The sequence below is a fragment of the Chelonoidis abingdonii genome, chromosome 2, assembly GCF_003597395.2.
Source record: "Chelonoidis abingdonii isolate Lonesome George chromosome 2, CheloAbing_2.0, whole genome shotgun sequence".
Classification (NCBI taxonomy): Eukaryota; Metazoa; Chordata; order Testudines; family Testudinidae; genus Chelonoidis; species Chelonoidis abingdonii.
Window position 1 is genome coordinate 34,479,818 of NC_133770.1, and position 23,444 is coordinate 34,503,261.

General features: G+C 46.2%; 1 protein-coding gene across 2 annotated transcripts in view; it reads right to left on the bottom strand.

Annotated features, from left to right (window-relative positions):
- The window catches only part of WAC (WW domain containing adaptor with coiled-coil), a 137,191-nt gene that overhangs the window by 77,438 nt on the left and 36,309 nt on the right, over positions 1 to 23,444 (bottom strand). For both annotated transcript variants that reach the window (XM_075062264.1, XM_032764146.2), the window contains exons 4-6: positions 9,515 to 9,621; positions 8,227 to 8,342; positions 8,022 to 8,134 (exon numbers count right to left, since the gene is read on the bottom strand). In XM_075062264.1, the coding sequence (XP_074918365.1) occupies positions 8,022 to 8,134; positions 8,227 to 8,342; positions 9,515 to 9,621 (336 nt within the window). The remainder of the gene's footprint in view (positions 1 to 8,021; positions 8,135 to 8,226; positions 8,343 to 9,514; positions 9,622 to 23,444) is intronic.

Here is a 23,444-nt window from a genome sequence, read left to right on the forward strand (position 1 = left end):
TACTGTAGTGCCATCTCAATGTGAAAGCGCAATTTACAAATGCAAAATTTTTTAGATAACTGCATTCAAAAATAAAACAATGTAAAACTTTAGAGCCTAGAAGTGCACTCAGTCCTATTGCTTGTTCAGCCAATCACTAAGACAAACAAGTTTGTTTATATTTACAGGAGATAACGCTGTCCACTTCTTATTTACAACGTCACCTGAAATTGAGAAAAGACGGTTACGCACCTTTGTAACTGTTGTTCTTCGAGATGTGTTGCTCATATCCATTCCAGTTAGGTGTGCGCGCGCCGCGTGCATGTTCGTCAGAAGACTTTTTACCCTAGCAACACTCGGTGGGTCGGCTGGGCACCCCCTGGAGCGGCGCCGCTATGGCACTGGATATATACCCCAGCGAACCAGTTACCCTTCAGTTCCTTCTTGCCGGCTACTCCAACAGTGCGGAAGGAGGGCAGGTTTGGAATGGATGTGAGCAACACATCTCAAAGAACAACAGTTACAAAGATGAGTAACCGTCTTTTCTTCTTCGAGTGATTGCTCATATCCATTCCAGTTAGGTGATTCCCAAGCCTTACCTAGGCGGTGGGGTCGGAGTGAGATGTGGTAGAGTGCATAACCGCTGAGCCAAAGGCTGCATCTTCTCTAGACTGTTGGACCAGAGCATAGTGCGAAGCAAAGGCGTGGACCGAGGACCAGGTAGCTGCATGACATATCTCCTGGATTGGAACATGGGCCAGGAAGGCGGCTGATGAAGCCTGAGCTCTGGTAGAATGTGCAGAGAGATGGCCCAAGGGAACATAAGCCAGGTCATAGCACATGCATATGCACGCCGTCACCCAAGAGGAGATCCTCTGGGAGGAGACAGGTAGGCCTTTCATCCGGTCAGCCACTGCAACAAAGAGTTGGGGGGATTTTCGGAAGGGCTTCGTCCGATCGATATAAAAAGCAAGCACCGTACGGACATCTAAGGAGTGTAACTGCTGTTCCCGTCGAGATGAGTGAGGCTTCGGGAAGATGACCGGAAGGATGATGTCCTGATTGGGTATGGAAGGCTGACACCACTTTAGGGAGAACGCCGGATGTGGTAGCAACTGTACCTTGTCCTTGTGAAAGACAGTATATGGTGGGTCCACTGTAAGCGCTCGAAGTTTGGAGACCTGTCTGGCCGATGTAATGGCTACTAGAAAAACTGTCTTCCAGGACAGGTATAGCAGTGAGCAAGTTGCCAATGGCTTGAATGGCGGAAGCATAAGCCTGTTTAGGACTAGGTTGAGGTCCCAGGTAGGGGCAGGGCGGCATACTGGGGGGTAGAGGCACTCCAGGCCCTTGAGAAATCTAGTAATTAAAGGGTGGGAAAACAGAGTGGTCACTCTCTCCTGGATGGAATGCGGAGATGGCCGCCAAGTGCACCCTCAAAGAAGATATCGCCAGGCCCTGCTGCTTAAGGGACCAGAGGTAGTCCAAGATAATGGGGATCGAGACCTCAGAGGGAGTAGCATTCTGCGTTTCACACCACCAGGAGAAACGTTTCCACTTGGCCAGATATGTTGACCGAGTGGAAGGCTTTCTGCTACTCAGAAGTATATGTTGTACCTGAGCAGAGCAGCGTAACTCCGACCTGTTTAGCCACGCAGGAGCCATGCCGTGAGGTGAAGGGCCTGCAGGTCCGGGTGGCGAAGATTGCTGTGGTCCTGCGTTATGAGGTCCGGGTTGAGTGGCAGGGTAATGGGGCTGGCTATGGACAGGTTGAGCAGTGTGGTGTACCAGTGCTGTCTGGGCCACGCTGGTGTGATCATGATTAGGTGCGCTCTGTCCCTGCGGAGTTTTATCAGGACCTTGTGAACCAGCGGGAACGGTGGGAAGGCACAGAGCAGCCGGTGCTTCCACGACATGAGGAATGCATCCGAGATTGATCCCGGTGAAAGACCCTGGAAGGAGCAGAACGCTTGGCATTTCCTGTTCGTGCAAGAGGTGAACAGGTCTATATGGGGAAAGCCCCACTTCTGGAAGACCGAATGAATAACATCTGGTCTTATCGACCATTCGTGACAGAGGAAGGATCTGCTCAGCTGATCCGCCAGAGTGTTCCAAACCCCTGGGAGAAAGGATGCTACCAGGTCTATTGAGTGGGCTATGCAGAAGTCCCAGAGTTGGATGGTCTCCTGACATAGGGGGGAAGATCAAGTCCCTCCCTGTTTTTTGATATAATACATGGCCGTTCTGTTGTCTGTAAACACTGAGACACAACGGCTGTGTAGATGCTGCTGGAACGTCTGGCATGCCAGGCAGACCGCTCTCAGCTCTCGGACATTTATGTGAAGCGCCAGCTCCCGCGATGACCAAAGGCCCTGGGTACGAGGGTGTCCGAGGTGAGCCCCCCATCCGAGAGATGACACATCCATCGTCAGGGACAGCGAGGGTTGTAGCGGATGGAACAGTAACTCTGCACATACCAGGGAGGGGGTTAGCCACCAGTCAAGGGAGCGTAGGGTGTTCGGGGGAATGGTAACTATTGCGTCTATCGGGTACCTGCCCGGACGGTAGACTGAACTGAGCCATGTTTGGAGCGTCAGAGGCGGAGCCTGGCATATTTGGTCACTTAAGTACAGGCAGCCATGTGACCTGGGAGACCAAGACAGGTGTGAGTCGAGGTCATCGGGAAGTTCTGCAGACCTCGAATGATCGTCGCCATTGCCTGGAATCGTGGCTGGGGAAGGTAGGCCTTGGCTAGATTGGAGTCCAAGGTAGCTCCTATGAAGTCTAGCCTTTGTGTAGGGACCAGTGTGGATTTCTCCTTATTGAGCATCAGGCCTAAACATGCGAATAGGTCCCTGATAATGCCTACGTGCTGCCTGATCTGTGTCTCAGAGGTCCCTCTGATGAGCCAGTCGTCCAGATACGGGAATACGTGTATCCGACACCGGTGCAGGAGTGTGGCAACTACAGCCATACACTTTGTAAACACCTTTGGGGCCGTGGAGAGGCCAAAGGGGAGGACTGTGAATTGGAAGTGCTGGTGGTTGGCTACAAAGCGAAGATACCTCCTGTGTGGAGGAAATATGGCGATGTGAAAGTACGCGTCCTTCATACCGAGGGCAGCACACCAGTCTCCAAGGACAGGATAATGCTCCCCAGGGAGACCATGCGGAACTTCAACTTTATCATGAACTTGTTGAGGCCTCGCAGGTCTAGGATAGGCCTGAGGCCTCCTTTTGACTTGGGGATCAGAAAGCAATGGGAGTAAAACCCTTTGCCCTTCTCGTCTTGTGGTACCTCCTCTATTGCTCCTATGGCGAGGAGCATCTGCACCTCTTGTAGGAGGACTTGCTCGTGAGAGGGGTCCCTGAAGAGGGTCTGGGTTGGAGGGTGGGAAGGTGGGGTTGAAACAAATTGGAGGTGGTATCCTTGTTTCAACGTGCATAGGACCCAGAGGTCTAAGGTCAACTGAGACCACGCTGGAAGGAAGTAGGAGAGGCGGTTGGAGAAGGGAGGAAACGGATCCTGTCTTGAAACTGGTACGCCGTCCTTGGGCATACCTTCAAAAGGCAGACTTAGGTCCCACTGGTGGTTTTGAGGGGCCATGGTTTTGGCCCCCTTGGGGTCCGGACTGGCATCTACGGCCACCTCACCCGCACCGTCTGCTAAAGTCTTGCCTGTGTCTGGGCACAAAGTACGGGCAGGGAGTCTGGGAACGGAAAGGTCTGCATTAGGTCACAGGTGTATGCGTGCCTAAAGAACGCATGATGACCCTGTTGTCTTTCAAGCTTTGTAGCCTGGGGTCAGTCTTCTCCGAGAATAGACCCTTACCATCAAAAGGTTAAGTCCTGGATGGTATATTGTAACTCGAACGGGAGGTTGGAAACCTGTAGCCATGAGATGCGTCTCATGGTGATACCGGAGGCCAGAGTTCTGGCTGCCAAGTCGGCCGCATCTAGAGAAAACTGGAAGGAGGTTCTGGCTACCTTTTTCCCTTCCTCTAGGAATGCAGCCAATTCATGGCAGGAGTCCAGGGGGAGTAGTTCTGTAAATCTACCCACCTCCGCCCAGGTGTTGTAGCCATAACGGCTCAGTAGAGCCTGCTGATTTGTCACCCGGAGCTGAAGGGCACCTGCCGAATACACCTTGCGGCCGAGTAGGTCCATCCCCCTAGCCTCCTTTGACTTTGGGGCTGGCGCCTGTTGACCACGGCGCTCCCTCTCATTGACCGATTGGACAACTAGCGAGGAGGGTGGACATATAGATACTCGTACCCCTGAGAGGGTACCATGTATTTTCGCTCGACTCCCTTTGCCGTAGGGGGAATGGAGGCTGGGGACTGCCATAAGGTGTCGGCATTGGCTTGGACGGTCTTGATGAAAGGCAAAGCTACTCTGTGGGGGGGTATCTGCCGACAGGATGCTCACTACAGGGTCCTCGACCTCCGGAATTTCCTCCACCTGGAGGTTCATATTGAGCGCTATCCTCCTGAGGAGGTCCTGATGGGCTCTTAGGTCTACTGGAGGCAGCCCCGAAGAGGTAGTCCCTGCCATTGCCTCATCTGGAGAGGAAGAAGATGAAATACCGGGGACGAGCGGGTCCTGTATGGCCTCTTGCTCATGCGCCGGTTCCTGCTCCAGCGTCACCGGGGAACCGGGTGGGTGTACTATCGGGTTCTCCGTCCAGGGTGGAGGAGGACGGCTAACTGTGGCCTCTGGTGCCCGGTGCTTTGAAGCAGCGGAGCGGCCCGAAACTAGCGGAGCACCTTGGGCCTGGTGGTACGTCCAAGGTGTCCAAAAGGACCACTGGTGAGGTCCTGGGTCCTGAAACCAGGCTTCTTGAAAAACTCCAGTAGACACATCCGCATCGCGGTCTTGGTCATAGTAGCTGTCCGCGTGGGACGACACTGACGTATTTCTGGATGGCCATGGAGGAGCGGAGAAGCCTTGTGCAGATGTTCCAACGGATCTCGCTCCTCTACGTACTGGGGACCGGTGCTGGGATGCATATCAGTACCGGGATCAAGATCGGGCCCTGTGACCAGATCGGTGCCGGCAGGTCGACCGAGATCTTGAATCCCGGCGGCGTGAATGGCTTCGGTAGGCACGGTGCCTGGAGTGCTGCCGAGAACTGGAGCGGTGCCGCGGGCAGTGAGCCGGTGAACGGGAATCCAACCGGTGCCGCGAGTCTGACCAGTGCTGTGTAGTAGAACAGTGCCAGGACTGCGAGCTGCGTCGAGAGCAGGAGCGCCATCTGGACCTGGAGCGTCTGCGGGACTGCGATCGTGAGTGGTGCCGTCCGCTGCGTCGACAGAGGGTGGTCTAATCAAGGTCAGCTTGCCTATGGATTGGATTACCCTCACCAGCGGTGCCAGGGGTAGAGGCAGTGCTGAGTCTGTCAAGGCGATCAGGTCCCTCGCTGCTGAGAACGCCTCTGGCGTGGACGGCATAGTGAGCTCTACCACAGCACGCGCCGGGGATCTAACAGGCGCCGGACTCGACGGCCCTTGTGGGACCGGAATCGATGGTGCCGATTTAGTCAGTGCTGCGGCGGGTGTCAGCGCCGGGCGATCCAACCTATGCGTACTCTCTGGCTGCGGTGCAGGCGGTGCCGAAGCAGCAGGAGTCTTGGCCTCTCTCAACCTCAGGGGGAGAGTGCGTCGTGGAGCCAACTTCAGTGCCGGCGACATCTGGTGCTGAGGGTCTTTGGGTGTACCGGTGCAGTCCGGTGCCGCAGAGGCGCTTCTGCTCACCAACTGACCAGCACTCGGAGCCGAAGGTGGAGGGGTGAGAGCCACCTCCATGAGGAGCTGTTTAAGCCTGATGTCCCGCTCCCTTTTTGTTCGCGGCTTGAAAGCCTTGCAAATGGGGCACTTAGCTGTCAAGTGCGATTCCCCGAGGCACTTCAAAACAGGAGTTGTGCGGATCTCCTGTCGGCATCGGCCTGTGGCAAGCCGAGCACAGTTTGAAACCTGGTGAGCCGGGCACGGCCTCCGGCACCAGGTGCGGGGAAGAGGCTACTCCTCGAACCCCACTAATTATTACTAAACTAACTATACTATCAAGGAAGAAACGTATAACTATATTATATAAATAAAAGAATTATAACTATATACACGATAACGAACGAGAAACTACGAGTAGCTAGGGGGAGTGGAGGTCAGCTAAGCCACACTCCACTGTTCCAACGACCAACACGGGCGGTAAGAAGGAACTGAAGGGTGGCTATGTCGGCTGGGGTATATATCCGGTGCCACAGCAGCGCCATTCCAGGGGGCGCCCAGCCGACCCACCGAGTGTTGCTAGGGTAAAAAGTCTTCCGACAAACGTGCACGCGGCGTGCGCACACACCTAACTGGAATGGATATGAGCAACCACTCAAAGAAAAACAGGTAGTCACATGGCACTGTTGTAGCTGGCACTGCAAGGTATTTACATGCCAGATGTGCTAAACATTTGTATGCTCCTTCATGCTTCGACCACCATTCCCAGAGGACATGCTTCCATACTGATGATGGCTTCTGCTCCATAATGATCCAAAGCAAATTTGTCTTCCTCATCATGAGTCCGATGCCATCAACAGAAGGTTGATTTTCTTTTATGCTGGTTTGAGTTCTATATTTTCCAATTGAAGTGTTGCTATTTTAAGACTTTTGGCAGCATCTTCCACACCCCGTCCCTCTCAGATTTTGGAAGACACTTCAGATTCTTAAACCTTGGGCTGAGTGCTGTAGCCATCTTTAGAAAACTCATATTGGTACCTTCTTTGAGTTTTGTCAGATCCGCAATGAAATATGTTCTTAAATTGAACAACTTATGCCAGATCATCACCTGAGACTGCCATATCACGAAATATATGGCAAAATGCAGGTAAAACTATGGAGCAGGAGCCATACAATTCACCCCCAAAGAGTTTTGTTACACATTTAATTATTGCTTTTTGTTTTGTTTTTAAACAAGTGTCATCAGCATGGAAGCATGCACTCTGCAATGGTGAGTCAAACACGAAGGGGCATGCAAACATTTAGCATATCTGGCACGTAAATACCTTGCAACGCCAGGTACAAAAGTACCATAGGAACACCTGTTTTCACTTTCTGGTTTGATTGTAAATAAGAAGCAGGCAGCATTATCGCCCGTAAAGATAAACAAACTTGTTTGTCTTAGCAATTGGCTGAACAAGAAGTAGGACTGAGTGCACTTGCAGGCTCTACAGTTTTACATTGCTTTGTTTCTGACAGCAGTTATTTAAGAAAAAAAATCTATATTTGTAAGTTGCACTTTCACGGTAAAGAGATTCCACTAAAATACTTGTATGAGGTGAACCGAAAAATACTATTTATTTTCTTTTTTAGAATGCAAATATTTGTAATAAAAAATAATATAAAGTGAGCATTATACACTTTGTTTTCTATGTTGTAATTGAAATCAGTAAGTTTGAAAATATAGAAAAAACACCCAAAAATATATGTAATAAATTTAAATTTAATCTATTCTTCTTGTAATGTGCATTTTCTTTATCTAGTGTGGCACCTGTTAAAACAGAATATATTTTCTCCAAATATTAGTATGCTGCTCACCTGCAATTTAAGAAGAAACAATGATAATAGTCAGGCCCTTTTAAGCCTCTTGTACCTTAAGTACTGAAGAAAAAATACTGGCAGAAGACTATCACAGCAGCTACAGAAAAAGATTGTGTCGTCAAGCTGAAGGACAAATGCTACACATATAGTAAGTGAGTGATAATTACAAAAAAGAAATACTAACACAGAACATTGATATAACTGAATGTTCTAGTTGGATAGGCTCAAAGCTACTCTGAGACAACATCGGTGGCAAGGACATTTGGAGGAGTTATCTGTAACTGCAATAGATTTTAGGGGAAAAAATGAGCTAGGCCACCTACACTCACTGCCACAAAAAGCCTATGCTTGAGAAGAGGGATTTCTTTTTTAGTCTGGCAAAAAAAAATACTGAGAGGAAGTACGCAATGCACACAAAACAAGAGCATTTAATTGTCAAAAAACAAAAACAAAAACATACTTCCACTGGCGAACCCACTGGCAGCTGTTGCCTGCATCACCTCTCTTCTGTAGTCCCTATCTTTTGGGAAACTGTTAACTGATATTTTGCTTGCTTCTTTTTGTCTCTGCTCTCTGCGAAAAATACAAATAAAGTAAGAACTCAAATCAAGTACAATGTTATCTAGATTATATACTCTGATTAAAAAATAAAAGCATATCTATACCTTTCAAGCCACTCTTTTGGTTTTTCCCATTGTGAAACTTCTGTTCGGCAGTTATAGTAGTATTTTTTGCCAGAAGAGCTGATGTGCTCAGACCAGTCATCCGCAGACTCGTAGGACTTTGAAAATATGAACAACAATGTTGGAGAAATGACTACTTGACAGTTTTTAAATAAGTTATATAGATTCTACTATATTCAAAGGTGCAAGATGTGCAGACTTTTTCCTTCACATCCACTTTGAAACACTACCACTGTACGTAAGAGACAATGTAATGTCCCTCCCCATCACCTCCCACAACAGTACTGCTTTCCAGCTGCTTCAAACAATTCACAGGTTCTCCTATCATCTTACCAACCTGACTAAATTATAGCATAAATTGAGATCTGGTGCTACATTCATTGGATGACTGTAACATCACTACTGTCTACATGAAAGTCTTCAGTATGCTAATGATTTTGGATCTGATATTTCTGCAACTGAAGAACCTCCTCAGAATGTCCAGATGATGTAAATAAAAAAATATTTAACCTTTTTGTTATATTTTAGAAAATAATATTTGGAGGATTCTCTGTTTTTCCCCATACCCCAGAACAATTTTTAACATCAACCAGCGTAATCATAGCAATTTTTGGGAACAGAGTGCTTGAAACACAGCAAGTGGTGTGTGCTAGCCAGTAAGCAATAAGGCTCAAAAGCCTATTACTGCTTCCCTTAAGATTCCAAAAAAATTAAGAGCCTGGAGAGTTAGGTCAGTCTACTGCTGTGGAATCAAGATACCAGAGTAAGATTCTTGCCAGTGTTATATTTAGGGAAAGTACTTTTCTCAATTGCTGTACGTCTTTTCAATTAAAACTGTCAAAGGCAAGACAGGTACATCTGGAAACCCTAACCACAATTAGCTATACTGAAACCATCTAACAACGTATAATCTCTGCCAAATGTAATTTGTAACGCTGTTCCCTCCATTTTTAGTACACCTCTACCCCGATATAATGCTGTCCTCAGGAGCCAAAAAATCTTAGTGGGTTATAGGTGATCCACCAGAGTACACCTGCCCCGTCCCTCCCTCCCCCCCCGCCCGGGAACGCTGCTCTACCGCATTATATCCAAATTCGTGTTATATCGGGTCGCGTTATCAGGGTAGAAGTGTATATAATTGCCACGTAGGTTTACTAATTCAATAAAATATGCAGAACTTCACCCTCCATAATTTAATTGAAAATAGCAAAAATCGCATATATAAAACCACGCAAGGCTTATTTGGACATTGATGACCATTAATACTTACTGCATCTGAAGTTTTGCTTGGATTATTGCTTGGATTAGAAGAATGTGAATTTGAGCTATGAAGAGCACTGTGGTTATGTGAATTTTCTTGTGGAGAGTAACTGGTCCCTAAAACACACAAATATAGTTCCCCATGAATGTTTCTATACAAATTAAACATATCTGTATTTCAGAGCATGGAAGTTTGTCAATGTTTTAATTAAAAGTGCAGTGCATCTTCTTTTATCCTCCCTCACATCCATACACTTAATACATTTCACTATGGATCTATATTAAGGGCAAGTTCGAAATTGTTCATGGAATTTTCAGTCTTTGATTTACATATAGCATATATGATGCAGCTATGTGAAAATATCCTCCACATTCTACCAATAATTTAACTATAAAATTTTAAAAATCTATTTGTAAGATTCAATTCATGTATCTGAGTAGTTCAATCCAGGTTTCTCCAGAAGAGACTCAGCTATCAGGCCACTAGAATTTAGGGAGCTGAAAGCAGAAGAACTGAAGCTCCAACTAAGAGAGGCCAAAAAGCAAGAGTTATCAATGGATTAAATTGGGACTGAATAACTTTTTCCCATCCATTTTGATATAACAAGGTTATTTTAGATATCTGTCAAATATAAGGAAGAGGAAAAATACAATTTAGTGGAGGGATATGTTTCAATAAAGAAAGTCAAATATGGTGGGAAATCTGAGTCGTGCTGCCACACTCACAATACAAGTATACTCTGTAGTATTTAATAAGATTATAAAGTATTTGACTATAAAACTAGTGTTCAATTCTAGAAGACATAATGAAGTTCTACCCTAAAAGGTCTAACAGCAGCATTGTGAGATTCCATGTTTAAATTTCATAAAGAATTTGCTTAGTTTATAAGTTAAAAAAAGTGTTCCTAATTTCCATGCCTTAAAACCCAGCCTGAAATCTGAAAATAAAGTAGTATTTCCTGACTGTACCTCCTGAGTAAATGCTTATAGCTGTAAAAGGATAAGAGGGTAGAAAATGATTCAATTCTGGGGCCCTAGTTAATAATTTTCTTATGATATACAAACCACAACAGACTCCAAATCAGACTGTTTTTTTTCTGCAGCACTAACGTGAGACAAAAAAAGTAGTAAAAAAATTACCATAGATCATTTCTACAGTGCTTAAAAGTGTATTTGGTTATTAAATGAATACATGTGTAACAGATTTGTTCATTAAAAAAGGTTCATTTTACATACAAGTGATAAGTCAAAGACTTTCTAGTTTTATAGACACTAAATTTTAGTTTCTTCACAGAATTGTAAAAGAGTGAAATTATCTAATAAGCTATTTAATTCCATCCCCTTGTCAAAGCAGGAATGTTTTCTGACCTATAGTATTACAGTGACATCAAGTCTCTCCATAATTATGTTCAAAACCACTTTTTCCTCAGAAGAATGATTTTAACCACCCTCCTCATTTTGCCAAAAAGGACAGTTGCCTGTTCCATAACTGGCGTTCGAGATATGTTGCTCAGGTGTATTCCACAGTAGGCGTGCATGCTCACCACGTGCACTGGTGCCAGAAGCTTTTCCCTTAGCAGTACCCATAGTGGGGGAGCACCGCTGCAATCCCTAGAGTGGCGCCTCTATATCATGCTATAAGGGGAGCTGCGCACTCCCCCCACCCTCAGTTCCTTCTTGCCAGACTACTCTGACAGAGGGAAAGGAGGGTGCGATGTGGAATACACCTGAGCAACACATCTTGAAGAACGCCAGTTACGGGACTTTTTGGAGTGATTGCTCATGTGTATTCCACAGTAGGTGACTCCAAGCTATATCTGATGGAGGTGGGTAGGAGTTTAAGGGTTTCCAGGACGGAGTACAGTCCTACCAAACCCGGTGTCATCTCGCGTTTGGGAGACGACCGCCTAGTGCAAAGAAAAAGTGTGGACAGAGGACCACGTTGCAGCTCTACAAATGTCCTGAATGGAGACATGAGTTATGTAGGCAGCCGAGGCCTGAGCTCTCATAGAATGTGCCTTCACGATAGGCAGCGGGGCAACCCCTGCCAGGTCATAATGTGTGTGTATGCACAAGGTGATCCAGCAGGAAATTCGCTGGGTAGAAACCAGTTGTCCCCTCATGCATTTGGACGATGCAACGAAAAGTTGTGTGGATTTCCAGAATGGCCTCGTTCGGTCTAGGTAAAAGGCCAGCGCCCTACACACATCTAGCATGCGTAGGCGCCGTTCCTCAAAGGAATGGGGCTTGGGACAGAGTATCGGAAGGAAAATGTCCTGATCCATATGAAAAGCCGAGACCACTTTCAGCAGAAAAGCCGGGTGTGGGAGAAGCTGGACCTTATCCCCGTGGAAGACCGTATACATGGGTTCTGAGGTTACGGCCCTAAGCTCTGAGACATGGTGGGCTGAGGTGATCGCCACCAGGAACACTACCCTCCATGATAAGTGGGACCAGGAACATGTGGCCAACAGCTCAAAAGGGGGACCCATGTGATGGGAGAGCACTAGGTTCAGGTCCCCCTGGGGGCCTGGCATAAGGAAACACCCAATCCAGTCCTTTCAAAAACCGGGATGTCATGTGATGGGAAAGAACCAAGTGACCATGCACGGGAGGGTAGAAAGATAAAATGGCTGCTAAGTGTACCCTGATCAAGGCGGGAGCTAGCCCCTGGGTCCTAAGGGACAGGAGGTAATCTAGAATGAGGTGGAGTGATGCGGATGATGGGCAAGTATGCCTTTCTCTTGCCAACCTAGAGAATCTAGACCATTTGGCCAGATAGGTCCGTAGTGTGGACGGCTTTCTGCTTACTAGCAGAACTTGCCTGAAACCCTCAGAACACCTCCTTTCCTCCTCGCCTAACCATGATGCAGTCATGCTGTCAGATGAAGTGCAGCCAGGTTGGGATGGAGGAGGCATCCCCCTTCCTGGGAGAGGAAATCCGGCCGAAGTGGCAGCCTGCACAGCGGAGACGCTAGAAGCTGCAGGAGGGTGTGAGGAGGCGCGTCACCTCCTGGTTCAGAAGGAGGGTCTGCTCTATGTCCCCGGGGACCGAAGCAAACTGCAACATGTATCCCTTGGAAATGGTGCTCAGGACCCACTGGTCCAACATTATACGAGACCATTGCACTCGGAAGGCAGATAAACAGTTGCAGAACACAAACTTCATTAACTGGAGGGCTTTCCTGGCAACGGGCCCGGTGAGCCCCCCCAAAGAGTCAAAAGCACCTCTTCCCCTGCCTCTTGCCCTTAGAGGGACCAGGTCGCGGGGCTGAGTGGAACTGGCACTGAGATATGCATCTCTCCTCCCTCAGCCTCTTAGGCAGGGGCTCAGATCTGCCTCTAGCTGGAGGGGTCGAGGCTTGTGACCTGGGTTTGTCCTTCGCTGGCAGGACATACAGGCCCAGAGTCTGCAGCGTGGTGGGAGAGTCTTTCATCCCACACAGATGGATGTCTGTTTGATCCACATACATGGCATTCCCGTTGAAGGGCAGGTCCCGCACGAGGGACTGGGACTCCGTGGACAGTACCGACAGCAAGAGCCATGATGCCCTTCACATGGAAATGGCCAAGGCCATCGAACGGGCCACTGTATCCGCCGTGTCCAAAGATGCTTGAAAAGCTGCTTTCGCCGCCACCGCTCCTCTGCTGACCAAGGCTCTGAACTCTTGTCCCTTTCCTGTAGAAGGAATTCAAAACTTTGACAGGGACCCCCACAAATTAAAATCATACCAGCTCAGTAGGGCTTGGTGATTTGCCACCCTGAGCTGGAAGCTCACTGATGCATAAACCTTCCTGCCGAAAGTATCCAGTCTCCTGGCGTCTTTATCCTTATCCTTATCCTTGGGGGTGGGCGTGGGTTGACCATGCCTCTCCCAGTGGTTTATGGACTCCACCACTAGAGAGTTGGCTGCCGGGTGAGAGTACAAATATTCATGCCCCTTTGCTAGCATAAAATAGTTTCTCTCCACATTTTTAGAAATAGTGTCAAGGAGGCTGGGGTTCGCGAAAGCAAAGTCGATATGTTGGCCACCCCCGGTGGAGAGGTAAGGCCATACGGCCCAGTGCCAAAGAGGACAACATGTTGAACAAGATGTCTGACGGCTCCTCCATCTCCTCATCCTGAAGCTGGAGATTTGACGCCACCCGCTTAAGAAGCTCTTGGTGAGCCTTGAAATCTTCCTGTAGGGCAGGTGGCAGCGCCGCTATGGATTCCCCTAGTGCCGGTGAAGGGACCGGTTCTGACCCCAGGGCATCGGGTGGTAACGGTGGTTCAACCCCCAAGTCTGAGCCCGGGTGCGGTGCCGCTGGTTCGGTACTGGTTGACTTTTCCTGGTGCCAAGGTGGGGCAGAGTGTACCTGCGATGCCCCGACTACTGAACAGGGTCTCGCCAGTGCAGGTAAGTGGGGCCACGGTGCCCACTGATACCACTGCCCTTGCCAAGGTGCCCCTTGCCACTGACCCGCTTGATCGTGGGGGGGCGGCGTAGCCCGGGGATGGGCGGCTGGGTGCTGAAGCCAAAGTAGCTGAGAAACGCACGGTGCCATATGAGTATCGGGAGCGTCCATGACTGTGTCGGTGCCAACCTCGAGATTTAGACCTAGATGACGAAGACGTGTACCCGTCAGAGGTGCTGCTTCTAGATTCCCCTCCAGTGACCACAGCTACGACGCCCGGATGCCGATGACGGTCGAGGGGCGTTCCAAGCATGACATCCATCGGATCAAACACTCGAATCTGAGTGTCGAAGCCAATGACGTCAAGACCTGCTCCTATAGCTTCGGTGGGAAGAGAAGCGTTGACGCCTCTAGTCTCAGTGCCTGTGACCTCTGTGGGTAATGGAGGACTGTCAAGACTCCCTCTCAGGCCAATCGGCCAACAGAGTGAAAGTCTGGTGCGGGCTCCAGGATGGCCCCTTGCAACGGGTAGGCATCTCGTCCTCAGAGTGGAGGCTATGCCGAACCAGGGAGGGTTGATGAGCTTCCAGCGGTGGCTTCCCTTGGGATCGGGGGCCCGTCTCAGGCGGCACACCCGGCACTGGGAGGGCGAGGATGTCACGCACTACCTGTGCTGCCTCTGGCGTCGACGACACTCTCACCACAGAGAGGCACGCGCGGACGGGACCAGACTACTCCGCTCAGCACAAGTTGGAGGTCTGGCTCCCAAGGGCGATCGCGGGCTGCCCAACTTGGGTCTGGCCTCACCCCTGTCATTCTCTCATTGGCACTGATTCTTCCCTTGCTTCTTGGCAGGGGAGCGGTGCTGACTGGTGGATGGACATTCGCTTCACCCCGATGACCCGGTGCCCGGTGCCGAGTCAGGTCGGCATGCTGGTGCTGAGGCCAATGCCAACTCCATTAACAGGGCCTGGAGTTGGATCTCTGCTTCACGCTTCGTTCGAGGTTTGAATGATCTACAACTCTCACAATGCTCACTTACGTGAGTCTCACACAGACAGCGAAGGCACTGAGTGTGGGACGCTCCTGGGCATAGAACTAAGGCTAGAAGCGCTACAGCAGAGCTGGAGCACGAAGTTCCGATTACCTTCACTGGCGGCAAGAAGGAACTGAGGGTGGGAGGAGCGTGCTGCTCCCCTTATAGCATGATATAGAGGTGCCACTCTAGGGGTTGCAGCGGTGCTCCCCCACTATGAGTATTGCTAAAGGAAAAACTTCCAGCACCAGTGCACGTGGCGAACACTCACACCTACTCTGGAATATACATGAGCAATCACTAGAAGAAGAACTATGTATGTCTGAAGTTTTACACATATGGTCTTGTGCCAAGATAGACTAGTAAGTTTGAGGCAAATCAAAGGTGGCTTTTTGGAGATAAGAAATCAAGAAGCATACTTCCCGAAAAAAATAATCTTTCTAACTTTGTCTCACTGTTTCTCTAAGAGAACATCTATACTGCAGCTGAGGGTGTGATCTGCAGCTCATGTAGACACTTCCACATCCTAAACACTATTTTTAGCGAGCTAGTTAAATTAAGGATAGCATGGTTATGTCTACACAAACTGAAATTCACATCCATAGCTACAGTGTACACATACCCTAAGACAGAGGTGCGCAAACTACAGCCCGCAAGACCCTCCTGCCCGGCCCCTGAGCTCCTGACCCAGGAGGCTAGCCCCCACCCCCTCCTCTGCTACTCCCCCTCCTCCGCAGCCTCAGCTCACTGCACTGCTGGTGCATTGTTCTGGGCAGTGGGGCTACGAGCTCCTGGGACAGCACAGCTGCAGAGCTGCAGCCTGACCCGGTGCTCTGTGCTATGCAGTAGCGTGGCTGGCTCCAGCTGGGCGGGACAGCGGGGAGTTTGGAGTGGTGGTCGGGGGTGGGGATGTGGACAGGGGTCCAGGCAGTCGGAGGGCAGGGAACAAGAGGGTTGAATGGGGGCATGGTCCCAGGGGCAGTCAGAAAGGAGGGGAGGATCGGATGGGGCAGCAGGGATGGGCAGTCGGGCACAGGGGTTCTGGGAGCAGTCAGAGAGAAGGGGTGGTTGGATGGGGCAGGGGCTGGGCAGAAAGGTGTTGAATAGGACAGAGGGAGGTAGTCAGGGGCGGAGGGTCTCGGAGCAGTCAGGGGACAGGGAGGGGTGGATGGGGCAGGAGGCAAGAAGCAAGGAGGGGTGTCAGATCGGGGGCGGGGGGGGTGGGAGAGGCCATGGCTGGCTGTTTGGGGAGGCACAATCTCCACTAATCGGCCCTCCATACAATTTCAGAAACCCAATGTGGCCCTCAGGCCAAAAAGTTTGCCCACCCCTGCCCTAAGAGCTTGGTCTGGAAGATTCAAATTCAGTTTCTTTCACTTAGTTTTGAGGTAAAGTAGGGCCTTTACACTGTTTCCATGAAGTTGATGGATAGATTTCAGAAATGTATGCAAGCTTGACCATGTGTGCATGTGACCCTATGGAATCATCACTGGTTCAGAGCCTAGCAAAGCATCCAAGTTCTGTACAGACTGAGAATGATTTTCAGATTGGCCCTGACTACTGTGTCACAGTTTCTTTAACATATAGACTTAGACTTCTGGCTTCCTTAAGTCCTGTTTGAACTGCTGAGCCATTCAACTCCAGAAACTCAACGTGCAACAATTTCACTACAGATTTTTCACTTTAATTCATGATACCGTTGTGTTAATTGATTCATTGTCGACTGTGTTACCACAACAAATACATGAGCCTTTTCAAAACACTGGATATCTGTATCATGAAACATTTTAAACAGGCTGTAGTTACAATGTACTGTTGCAGTCTTCTTACAGTAAAATGTATCTATTTTTAAGGCAGCAGGACAAGGTGGCTGGTATAGTATTAAGATATTTTGGGTGACATGTCGTAACACATTTTATGTAGTAAAAACCTGATTTCTCAACTTTCTAATATTGGTTTTTTAAATTGCAACATTTTTCATGTTTCTCCCTGCAATTAGAGCCTACCTGCCAACAAAACTTAATTTGGGAACGGTTTAAAAAAAAAAAAAAAAAAAGTTTTGTCATAAAGGTCAGTTAGCACATTTTAGAAGTTTTTTTCTTAAATGCCAGTCCTTTAAAGTGAAACTGAGTTAATTCCTTCTTGTGCAGTGTATCACACAAAAAGTTAGTGAATGTTGGTGATCTTTGCAGCCGCATTTTAAATCGAGAAAGACTACATTTGTCGAGGCCGGAGACGAGAATGTTACAATAGTCAAGATGCAGGATGATGAGGGCTTGAACAAAAATTTTAGCTGTGCGGAAGGTATGAAGAGAGTAGAGGAATAGAGTTGCATCCTATTGTGTCTCTTCTCTTTCTGAATAAATCAAAGAGATGACATACTGAGCACAGGGGAGAAAAGAAGGAGAGAAAGTTTAAGGAGGGAGCCAAATGTGTTGGCTGAAAAGGCAGTTAGGATTGCAGGTACAGGATTCGGTCAGATTGGAGAAGTAAAGCTAGGAAAATGACAGAACAGGAGGAGGAGAGAATAAGTCTCTAGTGTAGGAATTCAACATATCCATGGGATTTCTGCTAGAGAATAGGAGAAGAGGAAACAGATGTTGGGTGAGTCAGGGATGGGAGTTGGTAGAGCAGATTTTGCAATGGAAGAGAGGGACAAAGAAGGCAAGCGTGGAAAAGAGTGTAGAATAGAGATGACCAGGTCAAAGGAAGAAAAGATGAGAGCAGAAGAGAAATCATGAACATTGATGGACTAGGAGTCATGGAAGCACTAAGTGACAAGGTCAGAGGGCCGGTGTAAGTAGGCGATGTTGAAAGAGATCAGGTGGTGGTCCAAGAGAGATCACATATCAAAGGGGAGTTGAGGAGAACAATAGCGCTTGGTGAAGACCAAGTTCAATGAATGGTCATTTTGGAGTGCTGAACCAGAACTGCAGGTCAAAAGCAATAAAAGGGTGAGGAGACAGTCAGCTACAGGGTTGGATGGATCAACAACACAATATTTAAAGTACCAGGGATAAGTGCAGACCAACAGTGAGAGGAAATGAGAGCCAGGAGGTGAAATCAGAGAGGAAGGCAGACAGGGAGAAGCTGGGGAAAGGGTAGATGAGGGGGGAGAATAGTTTGAAGCAGTGCAGTTCAAATGACAAGAGCTGGAAAGGGGAATGAGAACATGTTGGAAGCAGCAGGTATGGTGTAAGAGAAGTGCAGCACCCCTGTTATGGTCCCTATTAGGGTCGCCACTTCATAGCAGGAGTGGAAATGGGCTGACTTCAGGAAATGACTCCCATCCTGCAAGTGATACTCTGGGGGACAGTAGGCACCTGAAAAGGAAGTAGGAGAAGTTTTTGGAGTTAAATGTCCAGGTTATCAGGGAAGAACAGAATTGGGCAAAAAATACGGAAGAGTAGAGGGAAAGACTGACCAGGTAGCAAGGCAGCTCTGCAAGGGAGAAAGAAACCAGGCATCCAGTCAGCAAGACCAGAGGGGATGACCAGGCAAATGAGAAGCAAAAGTAGAAGAACAGACCAGACCGAGGGGAAAATTAAATGAACAAAAAAGAGACAAGGTTAAAAAAATACTTATCACATTACAGACCATTAACTGTATCTTCCTACTATCCCATTTCCCTGTAAGCAATTGTGGTAGTTGTCACAGGGGTACCTGACTGATCGTGCATTCAGTGAGGAGTAGTCTAAGACACTGAGTTTTGAAAAACCTACACTAAAGAAAGCAGATATAACTCACCACACACAGAGAACACATGTTAGAAGGTGACAGTCACTTTTCATGAGCTGCAATAATATGAAGTCAGTATGTATCTAGTTTTCCACCAAGACTTTAACCACTAACTCCACTGGGGATACAAGCTGCAACCATCTACACACATAACACTACTTTTTTTCTACCCTGTTCTCTCATAGTTGCAGCCCAGGACATTAACCCTGGTCACTTAGTGGCCAACGTCCACGTCTGACCATCAATTATATTTCAACAAGAACTCTGTGCACATAATAGAAAGTTTTAGCTTTAAAGTTTGCTCACAGCCCAGCACTGCAATAGAACAGCATAACACTGAAGAATATTCTGAAGACTGGAATGCCAAACTTTCATCTTCACTTAAAAATCAGCAGGTCCGGTTTTGCTATAGTGAGAAAACTCTCTCAAAGCATGGCAGCTTCAAGTTTACTGGCTAACAGTGCAATCACGGACATGTGCCTACTAATACATGCCAGTACCCAGAACTATCTTCCAAGAAAGAGCTGTTATATAAAACAGTATCTGTTTCCAAGAACTAACAAGTTAAAAAGATGAGGTGTACTTGTGAGTATACAGAATTTTTTGTACAGCATCCGTTGCAAGCATGAATTCTGTAAAGCTTCCAAATCCCTGTACACTAAAAAAATTTGGATTCATACTTTAAATGTCTTATTCTTAAGACCATATTTATGTTTCTTGAAAACTGAAAAATTTATTTATCTAGTTCTGCTATATTTTCTTTATTTCCTCTTCCCCCTTTTTATATTTAATACATTCACATGAAACAAGTAAACATTCCATTAGTTCCTGTTACTTATTTTGACTCAACACTGATAGTAGCAAAGCTTTTATCATAGCCATAGCTATCAACACACTAAGACTGAGTGCTCCATTCTTTCCATTTCTCCACCTATTTGAAGAAAATCTTAAATCATCACTCATGAACACTAAATCTCAATCTCTTCCACAGAGTTACTGCACATGATATATTGCGATCAACACCTAAAAACTATGTAAAGATCCTTGCAAATGGGACACTCACCAAAATGAATATTTCAAGCACTCTATATTAAGGAGTGAGAGGTCCTTGATGAGGGTAGACTAGTTTAAAATCAAAAATTTAAATCACTAATTTTAATCATGATTTAAACCAGCTTCTGGCAATTTAGGCCTTAACATAGTTTTGCCATAATTTAAAATAAGTTTCTTTTAAAAAATAAATGTGTTTAGTTTAAATAAAGCCTCTAAGTTAAATAAAACATGCCAATTCAATTTGCAAAAAAAATCAAATAAATTTTTTAATGAATTTTTGTCTACACTGACCTTGATGGACCATGGTTAAGGTTGAATGGCGCTTTGTTAAGAAAAGATTTTCAAAGTGTTCTAAAAATCCCCATGAATAATGACTTGAAAATTGCTATGTCCACAGAGAAGCATGGTAGAGTTTGTGGTGCAAATTCAAGGTCATTTGATCCAAGGGTTCCCAAGATAACGTCCCCTATAAAATGACCCGCTTTTAAAATTTCAGGTTCTTGTATCTTTTTTGCCCACAATTAAGGAAAAACCGAATGAAGGTTTTTATTGTATATAATTCTACATTTGGAAGTTCAACTTTCATAATAAAGAGATTGCACTACAGTACTTGTAATAGGTGAATTGAAAAATACTCTCTTGTTTTTTACAGTGCAAATATTGGAATCAAAAATATAATGTGAACGCTGTACATTAATCACACAAACATTAATTTACCTCCACTGTGCAATAAGACTATCCTCATTTTATAGATGGGGAAAGTAAAACAAAAATTTACCTGAAGGTTTGTCTATATACAATTTTTGTACTTATTTAATTAAATATCTGCATAAAAACAATTTAGCTAAAATGAAGTCCCCCAGTACGGATGCAGTTACAGCAGTATAAAGGTGTTTATGCTGGTATAGCTTGTTTCAGAGGAAAGGCACAGACTGCAGAGGTATTTTGGGGGGAGCAGAGAGACTTTGGTGAAGGGGCTGGTGTGGGGGAAAGGGAAGTTGAGAGATGGAATAATGAGAGGTGGATGGAGAAACTTCTAGGAATAAATGGAAACAACAGCTGTATGTGCTCCATACAGTATAGCTACATATACAGAGAAGACATGCATTCAAAAACTTTGAAACTTCATGTTTAAGAAAAAAAGGGAAAATCCAGAAATTAATTTACAAAAAAAAAGTTATGGCACCTCTGCCCTCACTCATGCTACTCCTAGGGGAAGGGTAACGCTGAACACCTTTCCCCTGCCTGCATCAGACATGTAGCATGGTAGGCAGTCTGGGTCTTACCTCACCCCAGCTGTAAGCTGGAGGCATCAGTGAGAAGACTGAGTCCCCAGAAACCCTCTCACATTTGCCCTTCATTCAAACTTTCCTCACTAGTTCCACTTCTGGAAAAGCCAGAGGAAAATTAAGGGTTTACCTACATGGGAAAAGTTCTCTTTCCCTATATCCGTGTAAGTTTAAACCATGATAATTACAACAGTATAACTTCCCATGCTGACACTTTAGGGCATAAGAGTGGTTTTTTCTAGTTTAACTTAAGTTACTTTGGAAGCAGGTTAAGCAAGCCAAAAGAGCTATTCTTTTTCCACAAAAGCAGTAGACACAATGGGAGTCAGAATAGCATAACTACAGCAATATAACTATACTATTATAACAGGTGAAATTTTCTTCTGTAGACAAGCTCTAACAAAACCCTTCATTAGTTGTGCATTAATGTTGTTTTAGAAGTGCTCCACACCATTCCTATACACTGACCCCTAAACCTTAACTTTAGCCCCTTACCTTAAGATGACAAGGTGTCTGGTGACACCTTAAAGGACTAACAGATTTATTTGGGCAGAAGCTTTTGTGGGTAAAAAAACCTCACTTCTTCAAATGCGTGGAGTGAAAGTTACAGAAAGTTCACTCCATGCATCTGAAGTGATGTTTTTTTTTTTACCCACAAAAGCTTCTGCCCAAATAAATCTGTTAGTCCTTTAAGGTGCCACCAGACTCCCTGTTGTTTTTGTGGATACAGCCTAACACGGGTACCCCCTGATACTTACCTTAAGATGGCATCACTGTCCTAAGGAGGCCCTCAGGGAAATTACAGCATGCCTCCCTAACACGTGGAAGATGGTGGGGAAGAGGAAGAAGAACAGTGTTGGGGAAACGAAAGAGAGGTAATGGTTTTGGAAGTAAGGGATGCAGAGAGAGAGAGAGAGAGAGAAAGATAGGAACAAGAACTTGAAATTATGGTCTACACAGAAACAGCAAGTTTGTTTAGGGCAGGGTAAGGTTATGTCATATTCCTAGGACTTAATGTCATCTTTCCCAGGGCGCTCCTAAAATTTTGTGGGAAGTGATAAGACACGACTTTCACTCTGCATTTTCTGACTTCAGTTGATGCCTTCTTTGCCCTAAAGGGACATGAGGAAGGAAATATAGTGTTGTGGTGTGGCATGGCAGGCATTACCTTAACTCTGCATTTCCTGTTTTCTAACTTTTATATTTTATTGAGTGTTTCCTGATTTCTGGAGGTTGTCATGTTCAAGTGCCAACTTCCATGTTCTAGAAGGCTGTAAGGTACAATGATAAGCAACCTAGACTCATGTTTAACAAAGGTTTGTGTTAGCCAGTCGTACTTTAGCCCATGAAATAAACAAAGGCTGAATATTCTTAGCTGCTTTACAGTAAAGGGAAGTATATTCCATAACCAAAGCTGAACTTCTTGCCCTTCCCCTTCTCGGAGAAAAACAGAGTTCTCACTCTCTGGTTGGGTGCAGCAAGTCAGATACTTTATTCTCTAGCAATTGCATGGAGGGAGAGTGCACACTAGGATACAGGTTTTCCCCCCACCTAGGCAGGTCTCTCTAAACATAAACAATTACAGCCAACATTTATACCTTTTTTACAGACAATAATGAGCAACAGCTGCATATTGCTTATACATATTCCTTCTCTCCATCTGATTTCTCTCAACAATTTCTGCTATAGTCTACATTCCATTTTTATCTTAACACAAGGTCAAAACAACCTCTCTCACAGTTCTTTTCCACTCACCTCACACAATCCTCACTTCTACAAGTCTCGCATTATTAGGCTTACAGCTAGCCTGACTCTTACTCACAGAGGGGACTGTCTGCATTGAAATTCCCTTCAAATCCCTATCAGTTCTTGCTCTACTTCCACACCTTTCATCTTCCAAATAGAAGATCAATTTTTATTCTTGTTTTTATTTTAATTTCTTCTCTTTTGCTATACCTCTAGTACCAACAAAGGAAAATATACTACATATCCAGATATGTTTTTTCTTCTCTACCTGGCTTTAACAAAGACTAGTCATTTGTTCCTTCAAAACCCTGCCCCTCTTGAACATCCCAGCCAGCATAATCTTAAATGAACAAGTGGACAATCTTTTGCTTCCTACATCCTCATACTTTGTCACTAAGATATGAAAATTATAGTTCAAATGCCACAGCAGAAACACTAGGTAATACACTTATTGTAAATTAAAATGATCTGCAAAACAGACATTTTCCATTATGGACTACAAATGTTTAGCAGAAGTCCTACCTCCCCCCACCTCTTTTGAACATGTGTTCAATTAAGTAACTCATTTTATACATACAGCCATACCATAAATGTGTCAGTCGCCACCCACTTCAAGATTTTTGGAAAGCCCAAATAGTGAAAATTCTATGGAAATACCATGATACAACTTTTAAAAATTA